The sequence below is a fragment of the Macaca thibetana genome, chromosome 5 (assembly GCF_024542745.1).
Source record: "Macaca thibetana thibetana isolate TM-01 chromosome 5, ASM2454274v1, whole genome shotgun sequence".
In the NCBI taxonomy this organism is placed as follows: Eukaryota; Metazoa; Chordata; class Mammalia; order Primates; family Cercopithecidae; genus Macaca; species Macaca thibetana.
In genome coordinates, this window is record NC_065582.1 from 105,056,609 (window position 1) to 105,083,494 (window position 26,886).

Genomic DNA, 26,886 nt, shown 5'->3' on the forward strand with positions numbered 1-26,886 from the left:
TTACTGGGGGAATCTCCGTTACTTTTTGGGGAGGCTGCTAGGGCTGCTTAAAGTATTTGTATTAGAAAGGCACTGCAAGATGTAAACGTGAAGATGTAAACAGGACCTTATCCTATTTAAATTCTCTTTAAATTAGCAGAAAGAGCAGCAGCTAGAAACGGGCTAGGAACAACTGGAATCCACCATTTAACTAAGGCGGTTAATCCCCTAAAGCATGGTAACATACTGTACTGCACCCCCAAAAGTGTGTTACCAATAGGACCACAAACAAGTTTGCCCACTTTTTAATGCAAATGTCCCTTTCAAGATCGCAAATCCTTCAATACACAGGGCCTAATCCAGTCGCGCTTTACTACTACGGGTTCCTCCCGCCAACTGGCAGGAGAGCCGCCCCAGGCACCGCGGAGAAGGCAGGTACGCGTGAGGGAAAGGAGAGCCCGGGCCGCGCCCACTTTGGCCCCTGGCACTGCAGGTCCTGCGGGTCCCGCGGGTCCCGGATTCGAGGCGAAGCGGCCCACAGCCTGCGGCTGCTCAGACCTCCTCACCTCGCCCACCTCCCAGCCGCCTCCTGGCTCCAGGTCCGTAGCAGGAGGAGGCCTACGGAGGTCCCTGGCACGCGAGGAGCAGAAATACCTTGAGGGGCGGGACCAATTGTTCCAGCGCTGGACGAAGACCCGCACCCTCGCGGGAGTTCCGAGAGCCCCGGCAGGCCGCGACAACACTGGGAGACGTGTCTGCCAATCACTGCATGGGGGCGGTCCTGGGGGGGGGGCATGCAGTTGGCTAAGCACGGAGAAGCTCGAGTTCCATTGGCCATTTTTCCGGTCCCAAGCCCACCCCTAGGCCTGAATCCCCGTCCAGTTCCGCCGGTCCACTCTCCGCCGAAAGGCTGGGGAGGAAGGGAGGAAACGCCCGGCTTAGTTTTGTTTCCTTCTGCTGGAGGCAGAAGGAAGAGTCCCAGACCTTCACCCATGGTCCCCTGGGCACGTTTCACGCCCAGGTTCTGACATGTCCTGTGGCATTCTGGACCTCTGCCTTCTACCCTATGTCCCACGCTGATCCATCCTAGGCAGGGAGAAGGCAGCGTCGCAGGGACAATGCCAAAATCAAGATATTTCTCTTAGAGCTTTATAATATTAATACCTTATGTCTAGGTCTGTATAGTATACAATGAGCATATATACTTTTTATAAATCTCTGAAACCACCCCCCTTCATTAAATCATCAAACTAGTCACAGTGAAGTAGGTACTGTTATTCCTTATTTTTCAAGCAAGGAAACATGAGTAGGATTTAGAGGTCAGCTCACGTCCTGTCATGTTTACTTCCTAAATATCAGCTGCACCCTGTCCTCATTCCTATTCCCTTGCTTTAATTCAGACCTTCATAGTTGCTTGCCTGGATTAGTTCTACAAATAGCTCCCAACTCCTTTTCCGGTCGTTCTCCAAGCCAAAGATTAATCTTCCTAATGCAAATCTGATCGTGTATCTTAAAGCCTTCTCAAACGTCTCAAATGTCAACTCCTTCTGTGGCCCCTCATTGCCTGTAGGTTCTGGCAGAGACTGCTTTTTATTGAAATATAACATGCCCACAGATGAGTACACAAAAATGCACAGTCGGCTGAAATTTCACAAACTAATCACAGTCCTGCCACCAACAACTAATTTAAGAAACAGAACATGGCCCGGCGTGGTGGCTAACGCCTGTAATCCCAGCACTTTGGGAGGCCGAGGTGGGCAGATTGCTTGAGGTCAGGAGTTTGAGACCAGCCTGCCAACATGGTGAAACCCCATCTCTACTAAAAATACGAAAATTAGCTGGGTGTGGTGGTGCATGCCTGTAATCCCAGCTACTCGGGAGGCTGAGGCAGGGGAATCGCTTGAACCCGGGAGGTGGAGGCTGCAGTGAGCGAGATCATGCCACTGCACCTCCAGCCTGGGCGACAGAGCTAGACTACATCAGTGAAAAGAAAGAGGGGGGGGGGGAGGGGAGGGAGGGGGGAGGGGAGGGGAGGGGAGGGGAGGGGAGGGGAGGAGAGGAGGAGGAGAGAAGAGAGAGGAGGGGAGGGGAGGGGAGGGGAGGGGAGAGGAGAGGAGACAGCACACCAGAAGTATTTCCTTCCAGTCCACTCCTTTTCACCTAAAGGTAACCGCTCACCTGACTTCTAACAGCATAGAGTAGTATCCTTGCGTTTGTACATTATATACGTGGGACCATTTCAGCATGTGATTTTTTGTGTCTGGTTTCTTTAACTCACTATTACGGTCATAAGGTTCATCCATATTTTGAGTATAGTCACAGTTTGCTCATGAGGATGCTGCAGTGCATTCCATTTTGTGAATATACCACAATTTATATTCAACCAATTATTAATAGGCATTGGAGTAGTCTACATTTTGGAACTATTAAATGTATTGCTGCTATGAACATTGTAATAAACATCTTTTGATGAACATGATGAAAGATTATTGCATTTCTGTGCGGTGTATACCTACCAATGGAATTCTTGGATTATAGGTTATACTATGTTCAAATTTAGTAGATATTAAATATTCTAAAACGGTTTTTCAAAGTGTTTGAGCCAATTTACACTTATCAGAAATGTATGAGTATTCCAGTTGTTCCACATTCTCATCAACACTTGGTATTTTCCATCTTTCTTCATTTTAGTCATTTTGGTGGGTGATAATTGTGCTTCAGGTGATTTTAATTTGCAGCTCCCTGATGATTAATGAAGTTGAGCACCTTTTCATCTTTTTATTGGCTATTAAGAAATAACTTCATGAAGTGTCAAAATTTGTGCCCATTTTTAGTGTCTTTTAAGTTTGTATTTTCCTAACATTTGATTATGAAAAATTTCAAATATTTAGCAAAGTTTAAAGAGTTTTACAATAGCGTCTGTAAGCCTACTACATAGATTATTCTACCATTAACATTATATAACACTCGCTTTAGGATATTTCTACCTTTCCCTATATCTATCTTAATGTTGTTGCATTTCAAAGTAAATTGCAAACAGCAATACATATTTGGCCATTTAAATATTAATATTTCAGCATGCATATCATGAACTGGAATTTAATACTTCAGGTTTCTTTTGATGTAAAATTTACATGAAATGAAATGCACAGATCTTTAGTGTATATATTTGCTGAGTTTTGACAAATGCATTCATTCGTATAACCCAAACTTCTACCAACTATAGAACATACTATCACCCCAGAAAGTCCTTCATGCTCCCTCCCATTTCCACTTTCCCAGGAACAACCAACGTTCTAATTTGTTTCCCCACTGTAGATTAGATTTGCCTGTTTCAGAAGATCATATAACTGGAATCACACAGTATGTTCTTCTGTATAAGGCTTCTTGCACTCAGCATGCTGTATTTGAGATTTATTCATAATGTTGCATGTGTCAATAACTTATTCCTCCTTATTTCTGAGTAATATTCCATTGGATGAATATATCACAACTTGTTTATCCATTGTAAGAAGATTTTTAAAAATCACTTTATTGAAGTATGATTGGCATGCTAAAAAGCTATACATATTCAATGTACACAACTTGATAAGTTTGTAGATAAGTGTACACACTTAAAACCATCAGGACCATCTATGCCATGAACCTAATCCATCACCTCCAAAAGTTTTCTCCTGACCTCTTTATTATTATTATTGATAATAACACTTAACATGGGGGGAGGGAAAGAGAGGGAGAAAAGTTGGAAAAACTGTTGGATATGATGCTCAGTACCCGGCTGAAGGGATCATTTGTACCCCAAACCTCAGCATCACGCAATACACCCAGGTAACAAGCCTGTACATATACCCCGAATCTAAAATAAAAATTGAAAAAAAAATTAATTTAAAATAACACAATGTAAGATATATCCTCTTAGCAAATTTTTAAGTATACAGTATTATGTTTTCGTTTTTAGAATTCTGAATATTCATCCTTTGTCAAGTATATATGTTGCAAATATTTTCCCCCATTTGGTTCCTTTTCATTCTTTTAATGGTATCTTTTGAGGAAAACTTTAATTTTGAAATATCCAATTCATTAGTTTTAACAGTTAGTATTTTCTGGTTTTATTTAAGAAATCTCTGCCCACTCCAGGTTATAAAGTTTCCTCCTTTTTTTTTTTTTTTTTTTTTTTAGACAGAGTCTCTCTCTGTCACCAAGCTGGAGTGCAGTGGTGCGATCTTGGCTCACTGCAATCCATGCAATTTCCCTGCCTCAGCCTCCCGAGTAGCTGGGACTACAGGCACCGCACCACCATGCCCGGCTAATTTTTGTATGTTAGTAGAAACAGGGTTTCACCATGTTGGCCAGGATGGTCTCCATCTTCTGACCTTGTTATCCACCAGTCTTGGCCTCCCAAAGTGCTAGGATTACAGGCATGAGCCACCATGCCTGGCCCCCAAAAAGCTTTAATGTTTTAGTTTGCTCATTTAGATCTGCAATCCATTTGGAATTGATTGTTGTGAATAAGAACATAGAGGTAGGTCCAGATGTCTTTTGTTTCTGTGTGGATAGCTAATTGATCCAGAATGTTTATTCAAAAAATCAATTTTCCCACTTGCAGTTGTCATAAGTGACCATGTATGTGTGGTCCTATCTCCTGACTCTGTTTTGTTCTATCAGTTGGTTTTTCTATCTTTACAACAATGCCAAACTGACTTCATTACTTAGCTTTATAGTAAGCCTTAATAGTGTATCAGTGAACCTAATTTTCAATGTAATTAAATTTAAATTTAAATAGCCACCTGGTTATTGGCTACTGTATTGGACAGCACAGATATAGAACATTTCTATCCTGGCAGAAAGTTCTACTGGATAACACTGTTCTAGAAAGCATCTAGAAGCCAATCCCAGATGCTTCATTTCATAGCTGCATCCTGGGCTGCTCTTCAAAAATGTATATGTAAAACCTTTTTTCGAAAACTCAGAACGCAGCCTCCTATAGTTATGACACTAATTCTTTTAACCTTGCACTTTTTGCAATACAAATATTCTGTCAGGTGTGGGAGAGCTTAGTGAGTTGGGAAATATTTTCTTTGATCAGACACCAAAAAATAGTAGCCTCAAATCATAGGAAAAAATTCCTGCTGAATTACCGTTATTTGTAGTTCATTACCTGCTCTCATCCAAGGTCACACTTAATTCTCTTACTGCTCCAGGAAAGCCCTGGCCTGTCACTAGCTGTGTTTGAGAGAGCTTGCCTTCAGACTTGCAATCAGGGGTCTGAGTCAGATCTGGCTCCTATAAGGGATTCCTCAAGCCATATGGTCCTAGTTTATCAGTGACACTGTAGACTTGTGACTGGAAAATGATGCATTGTACTTATTTTATCCTTGAGATGTTACTTTAAAAATTATGCGTATTTATTTCTCCCTATAATGTTTGTATTTGATAACTCTTTCTTTTCCAATGTTTTGTGTTTTACACCACTGTGATGGCTATTTTATCATTAATTTCCAGACTGCAGTCTAGCCCAGGGCTTTATTTTTATTTTTAGAGACTGGGTTTCGCTGTGCTCCACCCAGACTGGAGTGCAGTGGTGCAATCATAGCTCACTCCAACCTCAGCCTTTCTGTAGCCGAGGGCTTTAGTCATGATCTAAATCTCCATTGGGCAACAAAATGTTTGTGGAGCACTTAGTCTGTGAGAGGCACTATGCAAGGCCCTGGGGAGATGATGACAAACAACAGATCACTGTTATCATTGAATAGCTACTATAGTCCAAGCTCTTGTATTTGTTATTTTACATGATCATAACAACTCTGCAAAGGTAAATGTTGCTGCTTCATTTTCAAGATGATAAAGCTAAGATTGTGGAGTTGGGGGAGTCAAACTCCTGTAGATAGTAAGTGCTGGAGCTGAGATTTAAGCTATGAATTCACCCTTACAGAAATGGGCCCTTTGAGAAGACCCTGAGTGTGAATGTGGTGGCTTGGATCTCTAGCTGCTACCCTGGGCCACAGGGATGAGGATCACATCCTACACATTATGGTCTGAGTTGCACCCCCCTCAGATTCATAGGTTGAAGTCCTAACTCCCAGTACCTCAGAATGTGATCTTATTTGGAATGTGGCCTTTCAGATGTAAATAGTTAAGATGAGGTCATACCGGAGTAGGGTATGACCAATTTGACTGGTGTCCTTATAAAAATGGGAAATGTAGACACAGAGAGATAAATACAGGAAGCATGTGATATGAACATGAACATGAAGACAGAGGTACTTCCACAAGCCAAGGAATGCCAAAGGTTCATAGCAAACCCCCGGAAGCTAGAGGGGAGTCAGGGAACAGATTGGTGCTCATAGCTCTAGGAGGAACCAACCCTATCAATAGCTGATCTCAGAATTCTAGCCCCTAGGACTGTGAGATGATACATTTCTGTTGTTGAAGACACCAGTTTGTGGTACATTGTATGGCAGGCTTAGAAAACTAACACACTAAGGGCCGGGCGCTGTGGCTTACACCTGCAATCCCAGCACTTTGGGAGGCTGAGGTGGGTGGATAACCTGAGGTCAGGAGTTTGAGACCAGCTTGACCAACATGGTGAAACCCCATCTCTACTAAAAATACAAAAAATTAGCTGGATGTGGTGGTACACATCTGTAATCCTAGCTACTCAGGAGGCTGAGGCAGGAGAACAGCTTGAACCTGGGAGGCGGAGGTTGCAGTGAGCCGAGATCATGCCATTGCACTCCAGCCTGGGCCACAGGAGCAAAACTCTGTCTCAAAAAATAAAATAAATAAAAAGAAGAAAACTAACATACTAGGGATGGCTGAGAAACTCACACACTAGGATAGCTGAAAAACTCTCACACTAGGGATGACTAAGAAACACACACACTAGGGATGAAGTAAAAGGAACTTGAGACCCTGAGGATGCTATGAAGCACAGTCTCCACATTAGCACTAGTCCGAACAAAAATGAATATTTTCTTATTTAAATGACTACTATTAGCGCCTCTGTTATTTGCATTCAAATCTAAATGACACTTAGGATAAAGACCAAACACCTAATTATGACATACTAGGCCCATCAAGAGTTGGCCCTTGCCTTCTTTTCTACCTTCCCCTTTCTGATCCCGCATATGCTTCAGTCACATAGGACTACTCTACTCCTAAAGCTGTCTCCCCACTGCTTTCATCTGTGCACACTTCTTCCTCTCCTATAAGTGATATCTTTCTTATCATTTTCCCTCTGCGTGTGTATTATTTATTTATTTTGTTGAGCCTTCTTAGCTTGGCCACATCTTAACATAGGTTTTATGTCCTCCAGAATTTCTTCCCTGACCTCATCAGGCTAGATCTCTTATCTCATGGTACCAGTGCTTCCTGTTATCATAATGTTTACCAATTACATTGTAGATTGTAAATTTCTTTTAGAGCTCAGTGCCTGTTTCATCATAAATACTCATTAAATCTTTGCTCAGTGGCTGAAAGAACACTACTGTTTTTCCTTGGCCTTCTATGGAAAGATATTCTCTGAATTTCTAAAAAATAAGATCTTATAGATATTTTTAATGAGCAGCTCAAAAACAAACCGAAGATAGCAATAAAATGAAGCATCTGGTCCTGGCTTCTAGATGTCTTCTAGAATAGTGCTGTCAATAGATTTTCTGTGAGGAGGGAAATGTTCTGTATTTGTACTGTTCAATATAGTAGCTCCTAGCCCTATGACTAATTACAATAAAATAAAGTTAAATTAAAAAATTTAATTCTTTGGTATGAAAGACTGAATAATGGCCTCCAAATATATCCACATCCTAATCCTGGGAACCTGTGATTATTAGTTCATATGGCAGAAGGGATTTTGCAGATGTAATTAAGCTAAGGATCTTGAGATGGGGAAATTATCCTGGGTTATTTGAGTGGGCACTAAATGTAATTGCAGGTGTCATTACATGAAGGACACAGAAGGAGATTTTATTACAGGCCAAAAGAAGGCAATGTGACAACTGAAGCAAGAGGCCATGCTGCAGGCTTTGAAGACAGAGCTGGAGTAAGGGGCCTCCAGTCAAGGAATGCATGCTTGTGCAAGACTAGGTTGAAAACAAAACAAAAAGAATGCATAAAATGCAACTCTAGAATCTGGAAAAGGTAAAACAAAACAAAACAAAACCAAAAAAAACCAAAAAAAAAAACTAAAACAAAAACCAAGATTGTCCCCTAGAGCCTCCAGAGGGAGTGTGACCCTGCTGTCACCTTGATGATAGCCTAGCAAAATTGATTTTAAACTTCTGGCCTCCAGAACTGTAAAACAATAAATGTATGTTGCTTTGAGCCACCAGGTTTGTGGTAATTTATTATAGCAGCCATTAGAAACTAATAGATTCAGCAGAATTGACCACATTTCCAGAACACATCCTAGATAGTGCAGCTCTAGAGTTTTCTGCTTGCCACAGACACGTATGTGGGAGATCTCTGGGATGCTACATGTTTCAGACTTTAGACATTCTGAATATTAATTTGCTACATTCGTACATGAATTTATGGTATAACTGTTTTGCATATGGAAACCAAGGCTAGAAAGTTCACTTATCTTCTGCTAAAGCAGAACACTAGGACTATAGTAAATCAAGGCCTTTCTTCGACACTGTAATCCATTACTTTTTACGACTCAAGGCCATTTATAAATGGCCTCCTTTTTCTCATGAAAAATGAGAGGTGTTTTTCACCAAAAGAGGTGTTTGTTTTGTTTTCACCAAAGAGAGGTGTTCCAGTTCAATTCATCTTTGGAACAGGTGAATTGAACCAGAAACATCATCAAGTCAGATACAAATCACATTTCTTTGATATGTCTCATTTAATAAAAAAATGACTTTGATGTCTTAGGTTTGCTTGGTGTGTACATGTACAGTCCAGGCAGGAGCATATCTAAGGTGTGGAGGTAAAAGAGGCTCACCTTTAATCTCTGCTTTAAAAGGCTCCACACACAATAACCCTCACAGCAGTACAGCTGTTATAATTTGAGGCATTGCATTGCAGAGTTCAGCTTTGTGCCTCTACCTGTCTGCACACATGTGAAAGTTTTATAATGGGTAATAGTTGTTAGCAAAATGTAAGTCCTATTTTCCTTGGAGATGGTAAGAGGAAAAAGTAACCACTAAACAAATTCCATGAAAGCAATTACTACAATGCCTTGTATTATAATCCTTAACACTCTAGTTAATGTTAACTAGTTGGGAAAGGACGTTCATAGCCTACCCACTGCCATTAAAAGTTTTTTTTTCTTATCTTAAAATATACATAACACAAAATTTATCTTTTTAAACCATTTTCAAGCGTACATTTCCATGGCATTAAATAGACTCACAATGTTGTCCAACCACCACCACTTCCACTTCCAGAACTTTTTCATTATCCCAAACTGGAACTCTGTGCCTGTTAAATAATAACTCCCCATTTCCTGCTCCCCCCAGCCCTGGCAATCACTATTTCTACTTTCTGTTTCTATGAATTTGACTATTCTAGGTAACTTATATAAGTGGAACCATATAGTATGTGTCCTTTTATGTCTGGTTCATTTCACTCAGCATGATGTTTCCAAGGTTCATCCATGTTATAACATGTGTCAAAATTTTCTTTCTTTTTAAGGCTGAATTTTATTCCATTGTATGTATTGACCACATTTTGTTTATCCATTCATCTGTTGATGGACATTTGGGTTGTTTCCTCCTTTTGGCTGTTGTGAATAATGTTTCTTTGAACACTGGTGTACATGCTGGTGTATTTTATTAGTGAGCTACACAAACCTATTAACCAGAGTTTGCATAAAATGAGAAACAGATTTAAAGTCTCCCCTAAATAAGTGGTTATACAATTTGGTCATACATTAGAATTACTGGGGGTTTTTAAAGGTTCCCAGTATCTATGTTGCACCCCTGAAAAATCACGTGAGATTACCTGGGAGTGGGACCCAGGCATCAGTGCCTTTGGTAAATCTTACCTAGTGATTCCACTGGGCAACCAAGTTTGAGAACTAGTGCCCTAAACAATTGCCTCATAAATATTGTTTCAACTAAGGCTCTTTTCCTTTCCCTACAATCTTTAAATCACACTCAGATTTCCCATACTTATAAATCCAATTTAGCTGAATTAAATTCATTGTCATGTTTCCACCAAAGCAGTTACTCATAATTTAAGCTTAAGGGGGAAAATCTCAGCTCTGTATAAAATTATTAAGGAAATGTTTGCTCTTATCAGCAATAGGATGCATATAGTCAAATATGCTTTAAAAATTTAATCTACTAATGAAACTCTAAACACATTTTAATTGCAGGACTGAGAATTAACTTTTTATTTTTATTTATTTACTTTTTATTTTTTTGAGATGGAGTCTCGCTCTGTCACCCAGGATGGAATGCAGTGGCGCAATCTCAGCTCACTGCAACCTCTGCCTCCAGGGTTCAAGCAATTCTCCCTGCCTCAGCCTCCTGAGTAGCTGGGATTACAGGTGCCTGCCACCCCACCCGGCTAATTTTTGCATATTTATAGAGATGGGGTTTTGCCATGTTGGCCAGGCTGGTCTTGAACTCCTGACCTCAAGTGATCCAGCCGCCTTGGCCTCCCAAACTGCTGGGATTACAGGTGTGAGCCACCATGCCTGGCCACAAAATTAACTCTTACTAATACAATTATTAAATATTGCCTTGGGAATGTCATGCTAATGTAATTTTATAGGAAAGAAAGAAAACACCATTATTTGCAGGTGACACAATTGAAATGCTTAGAAAATTCAAAAGAATCAGCTTTTAAAAAGTCCTGAAGGCATACAAATAAGTTAATGGCAAGAAAAACAGATAATCCTTATGTAGGATCCTTGTATAACCTTGTATACCAGCTGAAAAATAAGAGATCCAATGTATAACAACCACAAAAATTAAAATACTTAAAAGATGCAGTACACATTTATTTGTTTAATTATAAACCATATTGGACAATGCTTCAGAAAGTGGCTTGTAGAACAGGCTGCTTAGGGGATTATCCTGGCTTCCAGCACTTAGTAGCTGTGAGAACCTGGGGAGTTATTTAACCTCTCTGTGCCTGAGTGCATCTATCTATAACGTGGGAAAATAATAGTACCTACTGCATAGTATTAGAAGGATTAGATGAGTTTAAAATCTACAGTGCTTAGAACAGTCCCTGCTACAATAGCATCATTTCAGTGTTAGCTTTTAGGTTTATTATGAGGAGTCTTTTGAGAAAGGAATTAACTACATAGAGGGCTATGGCATATTGTTGAATAGAGTGAGTTTGTAGGTGTGAAAGGAGACAGAAAATAATACACAGTGGATGACTGGGTGCAAAAGAAACAAGTCTGAAGCTTGAGACTAAATATTTTATATATTTGTCCTCCCTATATAATATGAGATTGCGTGAATGAGTATAAGATTTCTACATCAATACAACTCCAGTTAAATACAGAGAATGCTAAATATTGTATAAAGGGAATTTATAAAAATTCACATGGAAAAATAAATGGATTTAAATATAAAATAATATTTGAACAAGAAGGCCTGTTATCAGCTTTTACAGCCTATTATGCAGCACTTACAAAACAGTAGTGGCATAGTAAATACTACTTCAAGAACTAAGAATCTAGAAACAACTCCAAGTTTAAAGAAAGCAAGAGGAAACATGGCTGTATAAGATTTTTCAAAACTCAAGGGGGTGTAAATATATATCCTATGTATACACAATATGTATGTATACACACATACACAGTTTTCTATATATTATATATGTGTGTGTATATACACACACATATATACATATATACACTATATATACATATATATACACACACACATGACTGTGCCCAACTAATTTTTAAATTTTTAAAAATTTTCACTTTTTGTGGAGACAGAGTCTTGCTACCTTACCCAGGCTGGTCTTGAACTCTTGGCCTCAGGTGATCCTACCACTTTGGCCTCCCAAAATGCTGGGATTACAAGCATGAGCCACCATGGTTGGCCAATATACCCCTAATTGGATAGAAACTTGAAAAGTACTCCAAAGGCCTTAAACATTAAAAAAAAATAGGGAACTATTAGAAAACAATTTTTAAACCAAAGCTATGAAAGAAAAATTAATTTCTTTCTGCTTTGAAAACCTCGGTGGAAACAGACTGGAATATCTGAAACAGACTGGAATATCAGACTGGAATATATATTACAATTTTAAGTATCTGTAAAATGGGACACAAAAGCACAATAACAGAATAGGAAGCTTTAAAAATCAAGTATGACCAAAAAATTGATCCATCTCCACTTCCATCCTGAACATGGTGTGTCTTGCTTTAACTTCTGAAATAGCTCCTACTCGAATAGGTTTCTCTGCTTTTACCCTTGCCTTCCTAAAAGTCCGTGCTCCACATAGAAAGCCGGGTAATCGTTTTTAAAGAACTTAATAAGACAGGGTCAAGTCTCACACTTAATACTCTCCATTGCCTTCCCAGTGCACTAAAATCCAAATCCCTACCCATGGTTCATAAGGTTTCACATGACCACTCACCTTATGCCAGCCTACTTCAGCCATTGATGGGTCCTGTGCTGGGTCCCAACTGAGTCTTTGTACCAGCTGTTTCTTTCTTTTTCATTCTTCTTCTTTTTTTTTTTTTTTTTTTTTTGGAGATGGAGTCTCACTCTTGTTGCCCAGGCTGGAGTGCAATGGTGCAATCTCGGCTTACCGCAACCCTCACCTCCCCGGTTCAAGCGATTCTCCTGCCTTAGCCTCCCGACTAGCTGGGATTACGGGCAGACACCACCACGCCTGGCTAATTTTTTGTATTTTTAGTACAACATGGGGGTTTAGTACAGGGTTTCTCCATGTTGGTCAGGCTGGTCTCGAACTCCTGACTTCAGGTGATCTGCCCACCTGGGCCTCCCAAAGTGCTAGGATTACAGGTGTGAGCTACTGCGCCCGGTCACGTTTTTTTTTTTTTTTTTTCCTCAGGATGGAGTTTCGCTCTTTCCTCCGGGCTGGAGTGAAATGGCGACCTCAGCTCATTCCAACCTCCGCCACACGGGTTGACGCGATTCTCCTGCCTCAGCCCCCTGAATAGCTGGGATTATAGGTGCCCACCACCATGCCTGGCTAATTTTTTTGTATTTTTAGTAGAGATGGGGTTTTGCCATGTTGGCCAGACTGGTCTCGAACTCCTGACCTCAGGTCATCCACCCCCACTTGGCCTCCCAAAGTGCTGGGATTACAGGCGTGAGCCACCATGCCTGACCTCTACCAGCAGTTTCTTTTGTCTGGAATGCTCTTCACAATCCCCCATCTTTACAAGACAGGATTCTTCACATGCTTTAGATTCCAGCCTATATAGTTCTTTCTCTGAGAAGCTTTATCTGAGCCCTCAGTTTAAAGTAATAAAAACAAAACAAAACAAAGACTAGAGGCTGGATGTGGTGGCTCACACCTGTAATCCTAGCACTTTGGGAGGCCGAAGCAGGTGGATCACTCAAGCCCACAAGTTGAAGACTAGACTAGACTGGGCAACATGGTGAAACCCCGTCTCTACCCACAAAAATACAAAAATTAGCTGGGCATGGTGGTGCACATCTGTAGTCCCAGCTACTTGGGAGGCTGAGGTGGGAAGATTGCTTGAGCCCAGGAGGCAGACGTCAGAGTGAGCCATGGTTGCCACTGCACTCCAGACTGGGTGACAATGTGAGACCATGCCTAAAAACAACAACAAACCTAAAACAAAACCAAATGTATTTCTGTATGTAAAGTGTTAGAAACACTTTACATACAAAACTCAAAATATTCTCACAAGAACCCCATGAGAGAGATTCTATTATCATTTCCATTTTATAGCAAGAAAACTGAATCCCAGTAAAGTTGGGTAAAAATCTCAATATACAGCAAGAAAGTAGCTTGTAAGTGCCTTTATTTAATTGCTGTGCTCTGCTGCCTGTACAAGTAGCCTTCCTTCTACTCTCAATCATATCACTGTTTTTATTTTCACTATGGCACTTTTAAAAGTGTGATTTTTAAAATTTGTGACTTGTTTCTACTGATAGAATGTCTGTCTTGTTCACTGCTATATGTCCAATACCTAGAACAATGACTAGCAAATTGGAAATACTTAATACTCCCTCCCCCTCTCTCTCTCTCTCTATATATATACACACACACACACATATATATATACATATAGTGTGTGTGTTTTTGTTAGATGGAGTAACACTCTTGTTGCCCAGGCTGGAGTGCAATGGCACAATCTCAGCTCACTGCAACCTCCTTCTCCCAGGTTCAAGCAATTCTCTCACCACAGCCTCCCGAGTAGTTGGGATTACAGGCACCCACCACCACACCCAGCTGATTTTTGTGTTTTTAGTAGACCTGGGGTTTCACAAATACCCAATACTGAAAGTTGCATTCTCTTTTAATGGCTTTTCTAGTTTCAATGCATATTGCATAACAAGCACAGGAAGTCCTATATCTTTCAGTCTTTCTCTTGTGTCCTGTATTGCTGAAGTTTTTACCTTCTCTTGTGTGTGTGTGTGTGTGTGTGTGTGTGTTTTGAGACAGAGTTTCGCTCTTGTTGCCTAGGCTGGAGTGTAATGGTGTGATCTCGGCTCACTGCAATCTCTGCCTCTTGGGTTCAAGTGGTTCTCTTGCCTCAGCCTCCTGAGTAGCCGGGATTACAGGCATGCACCACCACGTCTGGCTAATTTTGTATTTTTTTTTTTTTTTAGTAGAGATAGGGTTTCTCCACATTGGTCAGGCTGGTCTCAAACTCCTGACCTCAGGTGATCCACCTGCCTTGGCCTCCCAAAGTGCTGGCATTACAGGCATGAGCCACTGCACCCAGCCTACCTTCTTTTGATATCAACATTACTATGAACAATAAACCCATCTATAAGGGCTCTATTGTTCCCGAGTATGAGTTTTCTTTTCTTTTTGAGACAGGAGGTCACCCCATCACCCAGGCTGGAGTGCAGTGGCACAATCTTGGCTCACAGCAGCCTAGACCTCCCAGCCTCACGTGATCCTCCCACCTCAGCCTCCTGGGTAGCTGGGACTGTAGGCACGTGCCACCATACCTGGCTAATTTTTTGTAGAAACAGGGTTTCGCCATGTTGCCCAGACTGATCTCCAATTCCTGGGCTCAAGCGATCCACCTGCCTCAGCCTTGCAAAGTGCTGGAATTATAGGCATGAGCCACCACACCCAGTCTGTGCTTTTTTTTTTTTTTTTTTTTTTTTTTTTTGCCACAGAATCTCACTCTGTTGCCAGGCTGGAATACAGTGGCATGATCTCGGCTCACTGCAACCTCCACTTCCTGGATTCAAGCGATCCTCCTGCCTCAGCCTCCTGAGTGGCTGGGACTACAGGTGACTGCCACCATGCCCAGCTAATTTTTGTATTTTTAGTAGAGATGGGGTTTCACCATGTTGGCCAGGATGGTCTTGATTTCTTCACCTCATGATCTGCCCACCTTGGCCTCCCAAAGTGCTGGGATTACAGGCGTGAGCCACTGTGCCTGGCCATCTGTGTTTTCTTAATGTAACTTGAAATGATTATTCTGTTAATAAATTATCTGCTATATTCATAAATGTTTATATGCAACCTTAAAAAGGTGAGAATCTCACTGTCCATTCCTCTTACATGTAATTGCTTTCATTTGTGAATGGCTTTTCCTTTGTTTTATTTGCAAATACATACACATATACATATCATTTCCCCTTTTTTAAAATAAAAAATAACATACTAGGCTGGGCACGGTGACTCATGCCTGTAATCCCAGCACTTTGGGAGGCTGAGGTGGGCGGATCATGAGGTGAGGAGATTGAGATCATCCTGGCTAACACGGTGAAACCCGTCTCTACTAAAAACACAAAAAATTAGCTGGGTGTGGTGGCGGGCGCCTGTAGTCCCAGCTACTCGGGAGGCTGAGGCAGAAGAATGGCATGAACCCAGGAGGCAGAGGTTGCAGTGACCTGAGATCAAGCCACTGCACTCCAGCATGGGCGAAAGGGCCAGACTCTGTCTCAAAACAACAACAACAACAACAACAAAAAAACATACTAGGTACCCTGTTCTGCATCTTGCTATTTTTCAGTAATGGCATAATCTTTAGCAAGATATCTACCCTTTGAGTTGATTCATCTGTAAAATATGAACACTGTGAGGATTAACTAGAAAGATGCATGTAAGGAACTCACCAGAGGACTGGGCAGTGTGAAGCATTTGATATAATAGATGCCACCTCAACACTCCCTACATCCTACTTCCACCTGCAGTCCATGTCGTAAGATGGCTAAAATGCATATCAGACTAACATTCCATTAGACCACTAAAATGCCCATGGGAAGTCAGGAAAGCTCAGATCATACCAGCCTAAATTATTTGTGGCGCTCTCTCTAAGTTTTCAGTCGATTCTGATGACTAACCAATATTTATTCTTTGAGACAAATTTGACATAGTCTTGTATATGTGTACATTGGATTCTTCTACGACTTCAACCAAAATCAAGGGAACAAAATTCTCTTATCTATTCAAACACACTCTTTCATCTATCGAGAAGTCTACAAAGTGCTGTTGGGAGAAACTTTCCTGCTCCCAACTTAGTTCCAGTGTTTGGGGGCTTGCAAATTAACAGATTAATAGAAAACACGTTTATTATACATGCATGCAAGAACACTATACAGAGTAGCTCTCTGAACAGCAAGGGGTAAGGGTTTACAGATCAGCTTAATGGTATGTTTTGTTTTTTTTTTTTTTTTTTGAGGCGGAGTCTCGCTCTGTCACCCAGGCTGGAGTGCAGTGGTGCGATCTCGGCTCACTGCAAGCTCCGCCTCCCGGGTTCCCGCCATTCTCCTGCCTCAGCCTCCCGAGTAGCTGGGACTACAGGCGCCGCCACCACGCCCGGCTAATTTTTTTGTATTTTTAGTGGAGACGGGGTTTCATTGTGTTAGCCAGGATGGTCTCGATCTCCTGACCTCGTGATCCGCCCGTCTCGGCCTCCCAAAGTGCTGGGATTACAGGCTTGAGCCACCGCGCCCGGCCAATGGTATGTGTCTTAAGGCTTCAGAGTGAAACTATGAAAAGTTCTGATAAGGCTTATTTACAATACCTTGGGAGATCCTAGTGCTAAGTGCCCTTATAAGAGGAACACTCGGAGGAGGGTTTTGGCAGCTGAATTCTCAGTAAGGCCTGCTTTACTCATCAAAGTTTAGCTAAGGCTTTTTTTCTGCAGCTGCTGTTTGTTCAGATATTCTCAAAGTAGACTTGTGTCATACTGATGGGTTGTTAGTTCCTTCATTGCCCTATTTGAAACTTGACATGAAGTTTCATTGACAAGGAGCTGTGCTGATTGCTGTGGAGATAAGGCTGGGTTCAGAGGTTGGGAGTTAAGGGATCTGCGAGATTTGCGAAATACACCAACATAGATTAGAACAAAGATGAATAAGCAGAAAAGAACAATTAAAAGCACATAGCCCCATGATCTGAACCAGTCTCCCACTTTTGCAAATAGGCCTTCCCAATCAAAAAACGGTCCATTCTTCAGGTTCTCGGATATTTCATATAGATGTTGTATATCAGACATTATTGCTTCCGAATTATTTATATACAGGCAACACTGTTTGCCAACAGTTCTACAAGCCGTTTGTCGTTGAGTGGTTGGTATATCCAAGACATGATCCTTTTGGGATGCAGAGCCTAAACTGCTAACTTTTGATTGGTGTGCTTCCAAGGTCTGCTTAGTGGCACTGATTTCCTGTTCCATTGCTTTGGAAATGTTTAGAATTGCCTTTTCCAAATCATAAGTTCCCAAACTTGGAAAAAGGGCCCTTATTGTTGAATTGTCCTTGGGGTTGCAATACAGAGGTGGATTGTCTGTGTCTCGTTGGGTGCATCTATGTGGTGTTACTTTATGAATGAAGGATCTCAGGTTTGTAATTTGGCTAGCATTTAAGGTGAGGTATCTGGTGAGGGAAGGTACCAGATACCCAAGTCCACATCGTCCAGACCATTTAGGTGGAAACCCTTTGTACACCCCATTGCCGCATAAAAAAAAGAGGCCAGAGTTGTTCACAGACAAGGTCAGATTGGAACCTGTGAGCCACCAGGTGGGGGTCTGGTGTCCATCATGACCTTTGTCATTAGTTATGTTGGCATCTGCACATCTCCATTTCCCATGTGCCTCTGTCAGGCCATAAGAGCAAAATAGGTTGCGAAATAGCTGGTACAGAAGGCCTTTGGTTTGGTTTTGGCAGCTATAAAGACAGGTGCCATTACCTGACCAGGTCAATCCAGAATTTCGATCTACCCATTTGTAGTCTTGAGTATTGGGTAGACCAATCAAGGGAACAGCTGAGCTGTTCCAGGTCTGGTTAGTGCAACCTGCAAACCAGGAACATTGTCTAGTGCCTAGGCAAACACTTGTATCATCATAATCATTCCTGGATTCATCTGTAACATCTATAGAGGGCATGAAAGTGCCATCTGTAAAATCAAACCATAGTATTTGATTACAGTATTGTTTAGGTATATTACCTAGGAAGGGTCCAGTGCCATTTTTATTTTCTACACAAAGAGAAAAGTTTCCCTCCAATAACCTTACTTGAGCGAAGGATAGACCTTGAGCTTCCATGGAGGCTTCCCAGTGCTGAGTCACTTTACCATAGGAGGAAGTAGAGTGATTCTGTACTTCTGCTTGTGGATACCACACCCTTTCATACATCCATTGTCCAGAATGGGTCCACCAGGTGCTTGCACTGGCAGGAACAAAAACTAGTTCGGGTTGTTCTGCATTATCTAGATGCTCACATAGCCAGCAATTAGACTGATTAGTCAAGATAGATAGTGTTTTGAAAACTGGTGCAAGCAGGTGTTGAGCTTGTACTAGAATTGTCAAAAAAGCAGTAAGGGTTAATTGAAGCAGGGCATAGTTTGAAAGGGAGACCATAGTGGAGGAACAGAGGGAAAACAGGCTAGGTTAAGACAAGCAAACTCCAGACAACGGAGATTCAATGAAAGGGGAGAGTTTTGTTTAAATTTCTAAGACAGAGAATTTTCCAGGTCAGGGAGGGAAGATGTTTCAGCTAGTTGGAGATGGAGACAAAGTTCTTGGTCTGAGATACTGAGTAAAGCTGTCTACTTCATCTGCTCATGGAGCCTGTGAGTAGGTGCTGAAATTCCTCAATTTGAGGTAACCCATAGGCATGACCTTACAGTTGTCATGGGATGATCTTGATCTAGCTTGCTGTGGCTTGTACAAATTCAGGAATTTTATTTTGATGGCTGTGTAGGTGGGTAGCACTATTTCATAAGGTCTCTTCTTTTTCCAGGGAGGTTACAATAAATCTTTTCTTCTAAAAACGTTGAGATATACTTGATCACCTGGTTGAAAAGATGGCAGGGTCTGTTAGAGAAAGTCACAGATTTTTACCTGTTGAAAATATGCTCCAAGTATACTAATTATTGTATATAATTAATCATAGTTTTGAATTGTTCACTGAAGTCCCCACAATGCTCATTCGATCTATGAAAGTTTTAGAGATGCCAGTAGGCACAGAGTAGCCAAAAACTATTTCAAAAGCAGTCAGTCCTCCTATTTGGAGTATTCGACCTTTTTTGTTTGTTTCTTATTTTTTGTAGAGATGGGGTCTCACTTTGTTGCCCAGGCTGGTCTTGAACCCCTGGCCTCAACTGATCATCCTGTCTCAGCCTCCCAAAGTGTTGGAATTACAGCCACTGTACCTGGCCAGTATTCCAGATCTTTATAAGGACCAAGGATAATGCTTCTGGCTGTCTGAGTCCAGTTTATTGACAGACTTTTTCCTAGAGTTCATTTTATGTTTAGATTTTTACGTTCTACTTGCCTTGAGGATTAAGGATAGTAGGGGGTATAAAATTTTAATGAATATCCAAGAGTTTTTTGCAAGGAAATGATTTAATTCTGCTGTAAAGTGAGTTCCTTTATCTGATTCAATTCATAAAGGAATGCCAAAACAAGAAATAATCTCAGTTGTTAGTTTCTTTTCTACTGTTATGGCCTTAGCACATCTAGTTGGATAGCACAGTCCATCCATTAAACATGCAGTGAGAATAGTCTAAGGCTGGAGACAAATCTATAAAGTCCATTTAGAGTACCATAAAAGGCAATGTGGGTCTCGGAAGACTCTTTGCAGTATGCTTACCATACTCCAGAGTCTTGGTGAGATTTACGAGTACTGCACTGGGAAATAATTTGATCAGAAATGCTATGGATGCCAAGAGCCAACTGTCTTTTGGCCCTTTTGATCATCCTATTCACGTATATGTAAATATCTTAAAATTTTCTGTATACTAATTATGTTCTGACGTTTAGAAAACCTTTCCAGCTGAGGGCCGGGCACGGTGGGACACACCTGTAATCCGAGCACTTTGGGAGGCTGAGCCGGATGGATCACTTGAGGCCAGGAGTTCAAGAACAGCCTGGCCAACATGGAGGAACCTCACCTCTACTAAAAATACAAAAATTAGCTGGTCATGGTGGTGTGCGCCTGTGGTCCTAGCTACTTGGGAGACTGAGGGAGGAAAATTGCTTGAACTCGGGAGGCGGAGATTCCAGTGACCCAAGATCGCGCCACTGCACTCCAGCCTGGGTGACAGAGTGAGACTCTGTCTAAAAAACAAAACTCAAAACAAACAAAACACCTTTCCAGCTGAGGAGAGACTACCTTTCTTGGGGGCTAGCCAATTCTCAGAGATAACAAGGGGCCAACCAGGAGCATGTCTTTGATATACAAACTAATTCAGAGCCATACCTCCTCTATCGGGCCCTTACACACATGTAAGCAATTATCTGTCTGACTTAATCATCCCAGGGCCACGTGCTATGCAACTAGGGGACAACCTCTACAGTTTGAAATCCATTGAAATGATTCAAACTAACCAATCCTAAGCTGTTCACCCTGCCCTGTCTCTTCTTTCCCATGGAGGTTAACACACATCCCTGGCCTTGAGTGGAATGAAATGACCCAGGCCACAAGCATATGACCAGTGGGACTGGAGGGTTCCTTGATGCATCTGTCACCAAGGCCCGAATCTGGCTATCTTAATAGAAAGGCAATTGACACTCATGGGCTCACTTAGCAAAACAGCTGCTTCTAATGGGGATTGCAGACTTCAAGAAACTGAGATGCAGCTGGGCACAGTGGCTCACGCCTGTAATCCCAGCACTTTGGGAGGCCAAGGTGGGCGGATCACCTGAGGTCGGGAGTTCGAGACCAGCCTGACCAACATGGAGAAATTCCATCTCTACTAAAAATACAAAATTAGCCAGCTGTGGTGGCACATGCAATCCCAGCTACTCAGGAAGCTAAGGCAGGAGAATTGCGTGAACCTGGGAGATGTAGTGAGCCGAGATTAGGCATTGCACTCCAGCCTGGGCAAAAAGATGGAAACTCCATCTCAAAAAAGAAACTGAGATGCATGAGCTGTGGACCAGGGAGCACTGCAGGGAGTAGTAGCAAACCCTGTAAAAAAAAAAAAAAAAAATCTTAAATCACCCTTTCTTGTGCCGCTTTTAAGGTTAACACAGTGCTTTAAGCAGAAGGGTAAAGTAAGTCTCCATAAAACCCAGAGAAGAGAATGTGAAGCTCCTCTTTGGACTCCGGACTCCTGTCTGGAGTCACAGCTGAACAATTTCCTTACAGTTTAAGCACCTTTGTGATATTTTTACATATCACATATGATGCATTTAAACTTAACCCTAGCTTTGACAGTGCATTAAAACCAAGTGTTGGTATTTGACACTGTAGGCAGTAATGGTCCAGCAAAATAGTGTAAAGACTGCTTTCACCTGAGAACATCTGAAGACTGGCTGGCTCTGGTCACGCCTCCCAGAACCAGATTTCAATGGGTATGGACATTTGAACTGTTACCTACTTAGGCCATGGAATGTCTCAGGTTACTCAAACTCAGCCACAAATGCCTTGCATCACTTGCGTTCATCCTGATCTCAAAGGCAGGTGTGCACACTTACCAGCTGGCTATTGCTACCAATGGATTCCCAGTTGTGCTGCCTTTGCCTAACCTCTACGTGCTCTCCCAGGCACAACCACAGAAACCTTCACTGAGATACTGAAATTAGCATTATCCACCCCACACACCTGTTTTTATTTACTCAGTTTTGACAAGCTTTTCCATGTTTATTGCTGTGAAAACAATGAGATAGCTCTGGGTATTCTAGGACAACTTTCTTCCTCTCAGGTAAGTTCCATAGCATATATATATTTTTTTCTTTTCCCTCGGAGACAGGGTCTCACTCTGTTGCCCAAGCTGGAATGCAGTGGTGCAAGCATGGCTCCCTGCAGCCTTGAATGCCTGGGCTCAAGGGATCCTCCCACCTCAGCCTCCCCTGTAGCTGGGACTACAGGCATGCACCACCATACCTGGCTTTTTTTTTTTTTTTTTTTTTTTTTTTTAATTATTTTTAATAGAGACAAGGTCTGGCCATGTGGCCCAGGGTGGTCTCAAACTTCTAAGTTCAAGTGATCCTCTCATCTTGGCATCCCAAAGTGCTAGTATTACAGGTGTGAACCACCACGCCTGGCCTCATAGCATATTTTTCACATCAGTTGGATCCCGTGGCATCAGGCATGCTCCTATGTCCATGTAGTGACCTCAGTTGCCACCCTAATTGACAAAGCCATTAACCTTACAATAGGTTCTCTTATTTACCTTTGTTTCCCATTCTGTGTCAACTCTTACAATTCCATAAAAGAGTGCCTTTCTACTTGACAGACCAACCCTTCCTCATCCTGCAACTCTGTAATGCTCTAAACCTGTACCTCTCCCTGATGGAGAACCCCACTCCACATACACATGATTACAGTCACAGAGTTGGCTTCTAACCCCCAAGAAGACCTCTTAAGACACTCCCTTGAGTCATCCACACTTACTCTGGGCCAGGCGTGGTGGCTCACACCTGTAATCCCAACACTTTGGGGGGCCAAGGCCGGCAGATCACCTGAGGTTGGGAGTTTGAGACCAGCCTGGCCAACATGGTGAAACCCCATCTCTACTAAAAAATACAAAAATTAGCCAGCATGGTGGTTCGTGCTTGTCTTCCCAGCTACTCGGGGGATCACCTGAACTCAGGAGGTGGAAGTTGCAGTGAGCTGAGATAGTACCACTGAACTGCAGCATGGGCAACAGAGCAAGGCTTTGTCTTAAACAAACAAACAAACAAAAAACAGACTTACTCTGTTCTGTGACAGCTCTTATAAACAAAATTTTCAGAAAGATAATAACTGGCTATGACATAGTGAGCTTGTACACTGGCGAAAGAGAAAACATACACTACTTACACTGACTAGATATACCCTGGGACTCTGCCATGTCCTTGGCAGTTTGAAAGCCCCATAGATGATGATGATTATTATTTGAGATGGAATTATTATTCTTACTATTATTAATTGAGATGGAATCTGTTCTTACTGTTGCTCAGGCTGGAGTGCAGTGGTGCCATCTCCGCTCACTGCAACCTCTGCTTCCCGTGTTCAATCTATTCTCCTGCCTCAGCCTCCCGAGTAGCTGAAATTACAGGTATGCACCACCACGCCTGGCTAATTTTTGTATTTTTAGTAGAGATGGGGTTTCACCATGTTGGCCAGACGGTTCTCGAACTCCTGACCTCAAGCGATCCGCCCGCCTCGGCCTCCCAAAGTGCTGAGATTACGGGAGTGAGCCACTGCGCCCTACTCCCCACAGATTCTCGACCCCAGCAGATACTCCCATCACCAATGGGCATATAATTGCTATCCGATTACAGCTATTTATTTTCCTATATAAATTGTTATTATTCATTGCGCAACACTTAGGAAACTGATAGAGTATCTTTATGGAATGGTAGGACTCAGAAAACTGCTAAATGGGCAGACAAAAATGGACTCCCTGTCTCTCCTCCACCCAGCTTGCGACCCTACCTTTATCTCTTACTCATGTTTATTGTCGGGCAAATGCCCCACAACCTAAAAAAGACATGGCTACCAAAGAGGGCCAAGCAATTATGCTATGGATGAGACATGGGACCAAATGGACTTCTTTAGCTAGTGTGCTCACAAAGGGCAGACATAGGAGAGGCTCAAGAAAAAATAAAGCATTATACTTACAAGACCTAAAGACAGGAACCATGCCAGCCATACAGGGAAAGACACCAGGATGGTCAGTAGGCAGTAGACCACCGTGAGGTAAAGGTTTGGAACACAGCCTCTATTGCCTTCCTGTTAAGCGAGCCGGATTCAGACACCAGGAACCCTCCGGTCCCACTGGCCAGGTGCTCGGGGCTGGGTAATTTCCTCCGCTCAAGGCTAGGTACATACCTGCGCTTAGAACTGAGGCTGCCGCACCTCCGCAGACGTAGAAGACGAATTCTTGGAGCCCAGTGTCTGCCGGGGTTGGGTTCCTGCAGCCGCGCGCGCTACCCGCCCAAAACTCGCTACAAAGTAGCGGCGCGTCTGCCCTGGGGAGGCAAAGCGCAAACTTGTTACCGCGCCGGGACCTGCCCCGGGATCCTCCCAGCTGCTCCGCAGGACGCAGCGCCTGTGCGTCCCGCGGCCCTGGGACTGGCACGGCCTTCCGCCCCCTGGGCCGCCGAGGGCTGCTCTACCCCTCCGTTCTGGCCGCGGGGAGCAGAGGAGCTTGGGGCGGGCAAAGCTCGAGGGGACACTGGGAGAGCCTAGCCCCTGCCTGGGAGCACTCCCAGCCAGAGTCCAAAGGGCAGAGACGCACTCACAGCACAACTCCTCGGGACAAACTGGCCGACGATCCCCGCCCGGCCAGAAGACCAAGAAGAAGGCGCGCGGCGGGAACTGACGGGAGCGGGGACGCACGAGGACAGGGAAGATCCCGGGCTGGGGCGGGGGCGGGGCGGGGCGGGGCACCGCAGGGCGGACTGCCGGATTCAGGCACCAGGAACCCACTAGTCCAACAGGCCAGGTGCTCCGGGCTGGGTAATTTCCTCCCGCTCAAGACTAGTAACATACCTGCGCTTTGGGCGTAGGGAAGACTCCGGGCGGGACGGGATGGGGCGGGGCGGGGCGGGGCGGGGCTGGGAGGGGCCGCGGGGCCTGCAGCCAATCCCAGGAAACTTCGGGACGAGGGCAGGACCCGGGCTGGACCGGCCCGGCCGTTGGTCACCGGTGTCCTCGGCCTGCCTAGGTCTGGATCCTGCACGCCGGGTGAGAGACAAGGCCACCCTGCATGAAGCATCCTTCGAACCTCAGGCATCCTGGGCAGGAGAATCGGCTTCTTCAGGCACCCTGCTGGGCCTTGGCCCTCTTCGATCTGGTTCCCTTAACCCCTCGGTTTCTCCCCTGGGAAGCCTTGGCGATTACCCTCTCCTCCCCTTGGCGCCTAGGCTCTCAGTCACGCGACCGCCTAGAGCCCTGAGCTGTTATTTATGCCGCGTTTTTACTCACTTAAGTATTCAGCACGGGTTCATCAGGTGTGTACTCTGTGCCAGGCAATCTTCTAATCCTTAAATGGAAGAAACAAAGGACTCCCTTGGACTGACATTTTTAATGGAGAATAAAAAATCAACACGAAATATAAAAATATTAAGGTTATAAGAGCTAAGGGAAAAAACATGTGTTAAAACTTGAAAATACAAAAATAGCAAATCATCTTTCCTGTGGACAAATGAAACCCCTCTTTGATTCTAGGAAACAAAGAAACAAAACCCATCATGACTGGTGTTCTGTAGTCTTTGGAAAATACGTTTTACTGTAGAAATGACTAAATACGATGAAAGACTCTTTACCACAAGTAGTGGCTGGTTGGCACCTCCACACCTGAGTAGCATCCTATTTTGGTTCATGTATGATAAAGCAGAAGAGACCTAAAGGGACAAGGGCCAGCAGGCGCGGTGGCTCATGCCTGTAATCCCAGCACTTGGGGAGGCCGAAGTGGGCAGATCACCTGAGGTCAAGAGTTCGAAACCAGTCTGACCAACATGGAGAAACCCTGTCTATACTAAAAATACAAAATTTGCCGGGCGTGGTGGCGCATGCCTGTAACGCCAGCTACTCGGGAGGCTGAGGCAGGAGAATCGCTTGAGGCAGAGGTTGCCGTGACCTGAGACTTCGCTATTGCAGTCCAGCCTGGGCAACAAGAGAGAAACTCTGTCTCAAAAAAAAAAAAAAAAAAGAAAAGACAAGGGCCAAGGGCCATCGCTCTGGGGCGTGGGACACGTGGTCCGCAGTTGGGTTACTAATTGCTCTATGTGTGGGGGAGTGGTCCTCAAACCCTGGAGCTTCTCAGTCCCTGCCTCTTTCAACCTCTAAATGGGCCCACTGCTTTTCCCTTCCCACTGTTCTGCTGGCTGGAGCACCCTCACCACCAGCAGCACGGCTCTCACCCCTCTGGTCTGGGTTCTGCCAGCCGCACGGGTCTAAGCTCTCCCCAGGCCATTATTTTTTGTCTCTTCCTTCTTCATTGAGGTCCTCTCTCTGTCTTTTGCTCTTTTGCCTGGCTCAAGACATGGGTTTAACCACTGTTTATACTACCCCTTGCTAATGTTGACTCACTACCCCATATCTTTTTATTTTTTCTTTTTTCCCAAGTGGCACTCTTTGAGATGTCTGTTATTGATGTTTTTTACATGTTGTTTTTACATGCATTACAGTGTGATGAACACATCCATCCACAGAAATACCATTATTCTCAACCATGCAAAAGCAAGCAATACTCTTAGAATAATCCTTTCTGCATATGTCTTTAGACACTTTTACATTCATAACACTGCTGTCACCACCCCATTTCTATGTTTAAGTATCTTGACTTTTTCTCCTTCTCCCTTTCTCTATCAATTAAATTCGCATTTTATTTTACCCCAAGCTACTTTTACCTAATAGAATATCT

The 26,886-nt window shown here is 43.2% G+C and overlaps 2 protein-coding genes and 1 non-coding gene across 4 annotated transcripts in view; 1 reads left to right on the top strand and 2 right to left on the bottom strand.

Annotated features, from left to right (window-relative positions):
* The window catches only part of SCFD2 (sec1 family domain containing 2), an 807,609-nt gene that overhangs the window by 162,723 nt on the left and 618,000 nt on the right, over positions 1-26,886 (bottom strand). The gene's annotated exons all lie outside the window — the stretch shown is intronic.
* Positions 17,162-24,979, bottom strand: ERVMER34-1 (endogenous retrovirus group MER34 member 1, envelope). Of its 2 annotated transcripts, XM_050790600.1 has the most exons (3): positions 24,761-24,979; positions 24,348-24,487; positions 17,162-19,377 (listed from the first exon to the last, which is right to left on the bottom strand). In XM_050790600.1, exon 3 carries the CDS (start codon positions 18,941-18,943, stop codon positions 17,252-17,254), a length of 1,692 nt encoding a protein of 563 aa, XP_050646557.1. In that variant the 5' UTR covers positions 18,944-19,377; positions 24,348-24,487; positions 24,761-24,979; the 3' UTR covers positions 17,162-17,251. The 2 variants fall into 2 exon arrangements, with proteins under 2 accessions (XP_050646557.1, XP_050646558.1); XM_050790601.1 differs by lacking the exons at positions 24,348-24,487; positions 24,761-24,979 and adding an exon at positions 24,138-24,250.
* Positions 21,539-21,660, top strand: LOC126955871 (small nucleolar RNA SNORA26). Its single transcript, XR_007726157.1, has one exon. It is a non-coding gene; the product is annotated as a small nucleolar RNA SNORA26 (small nucleolar RNA).

Bases quoted from the DNA above. Each gene is read 5' to 3' on its own strand.
- ERVMER34-1 (XM_050790600.1), bottom strand. From the start codon at position 18,943: ATGGTCTCCCTTTCAAACTATGCCCTGCTTCAATTAACCCTTACTGCT.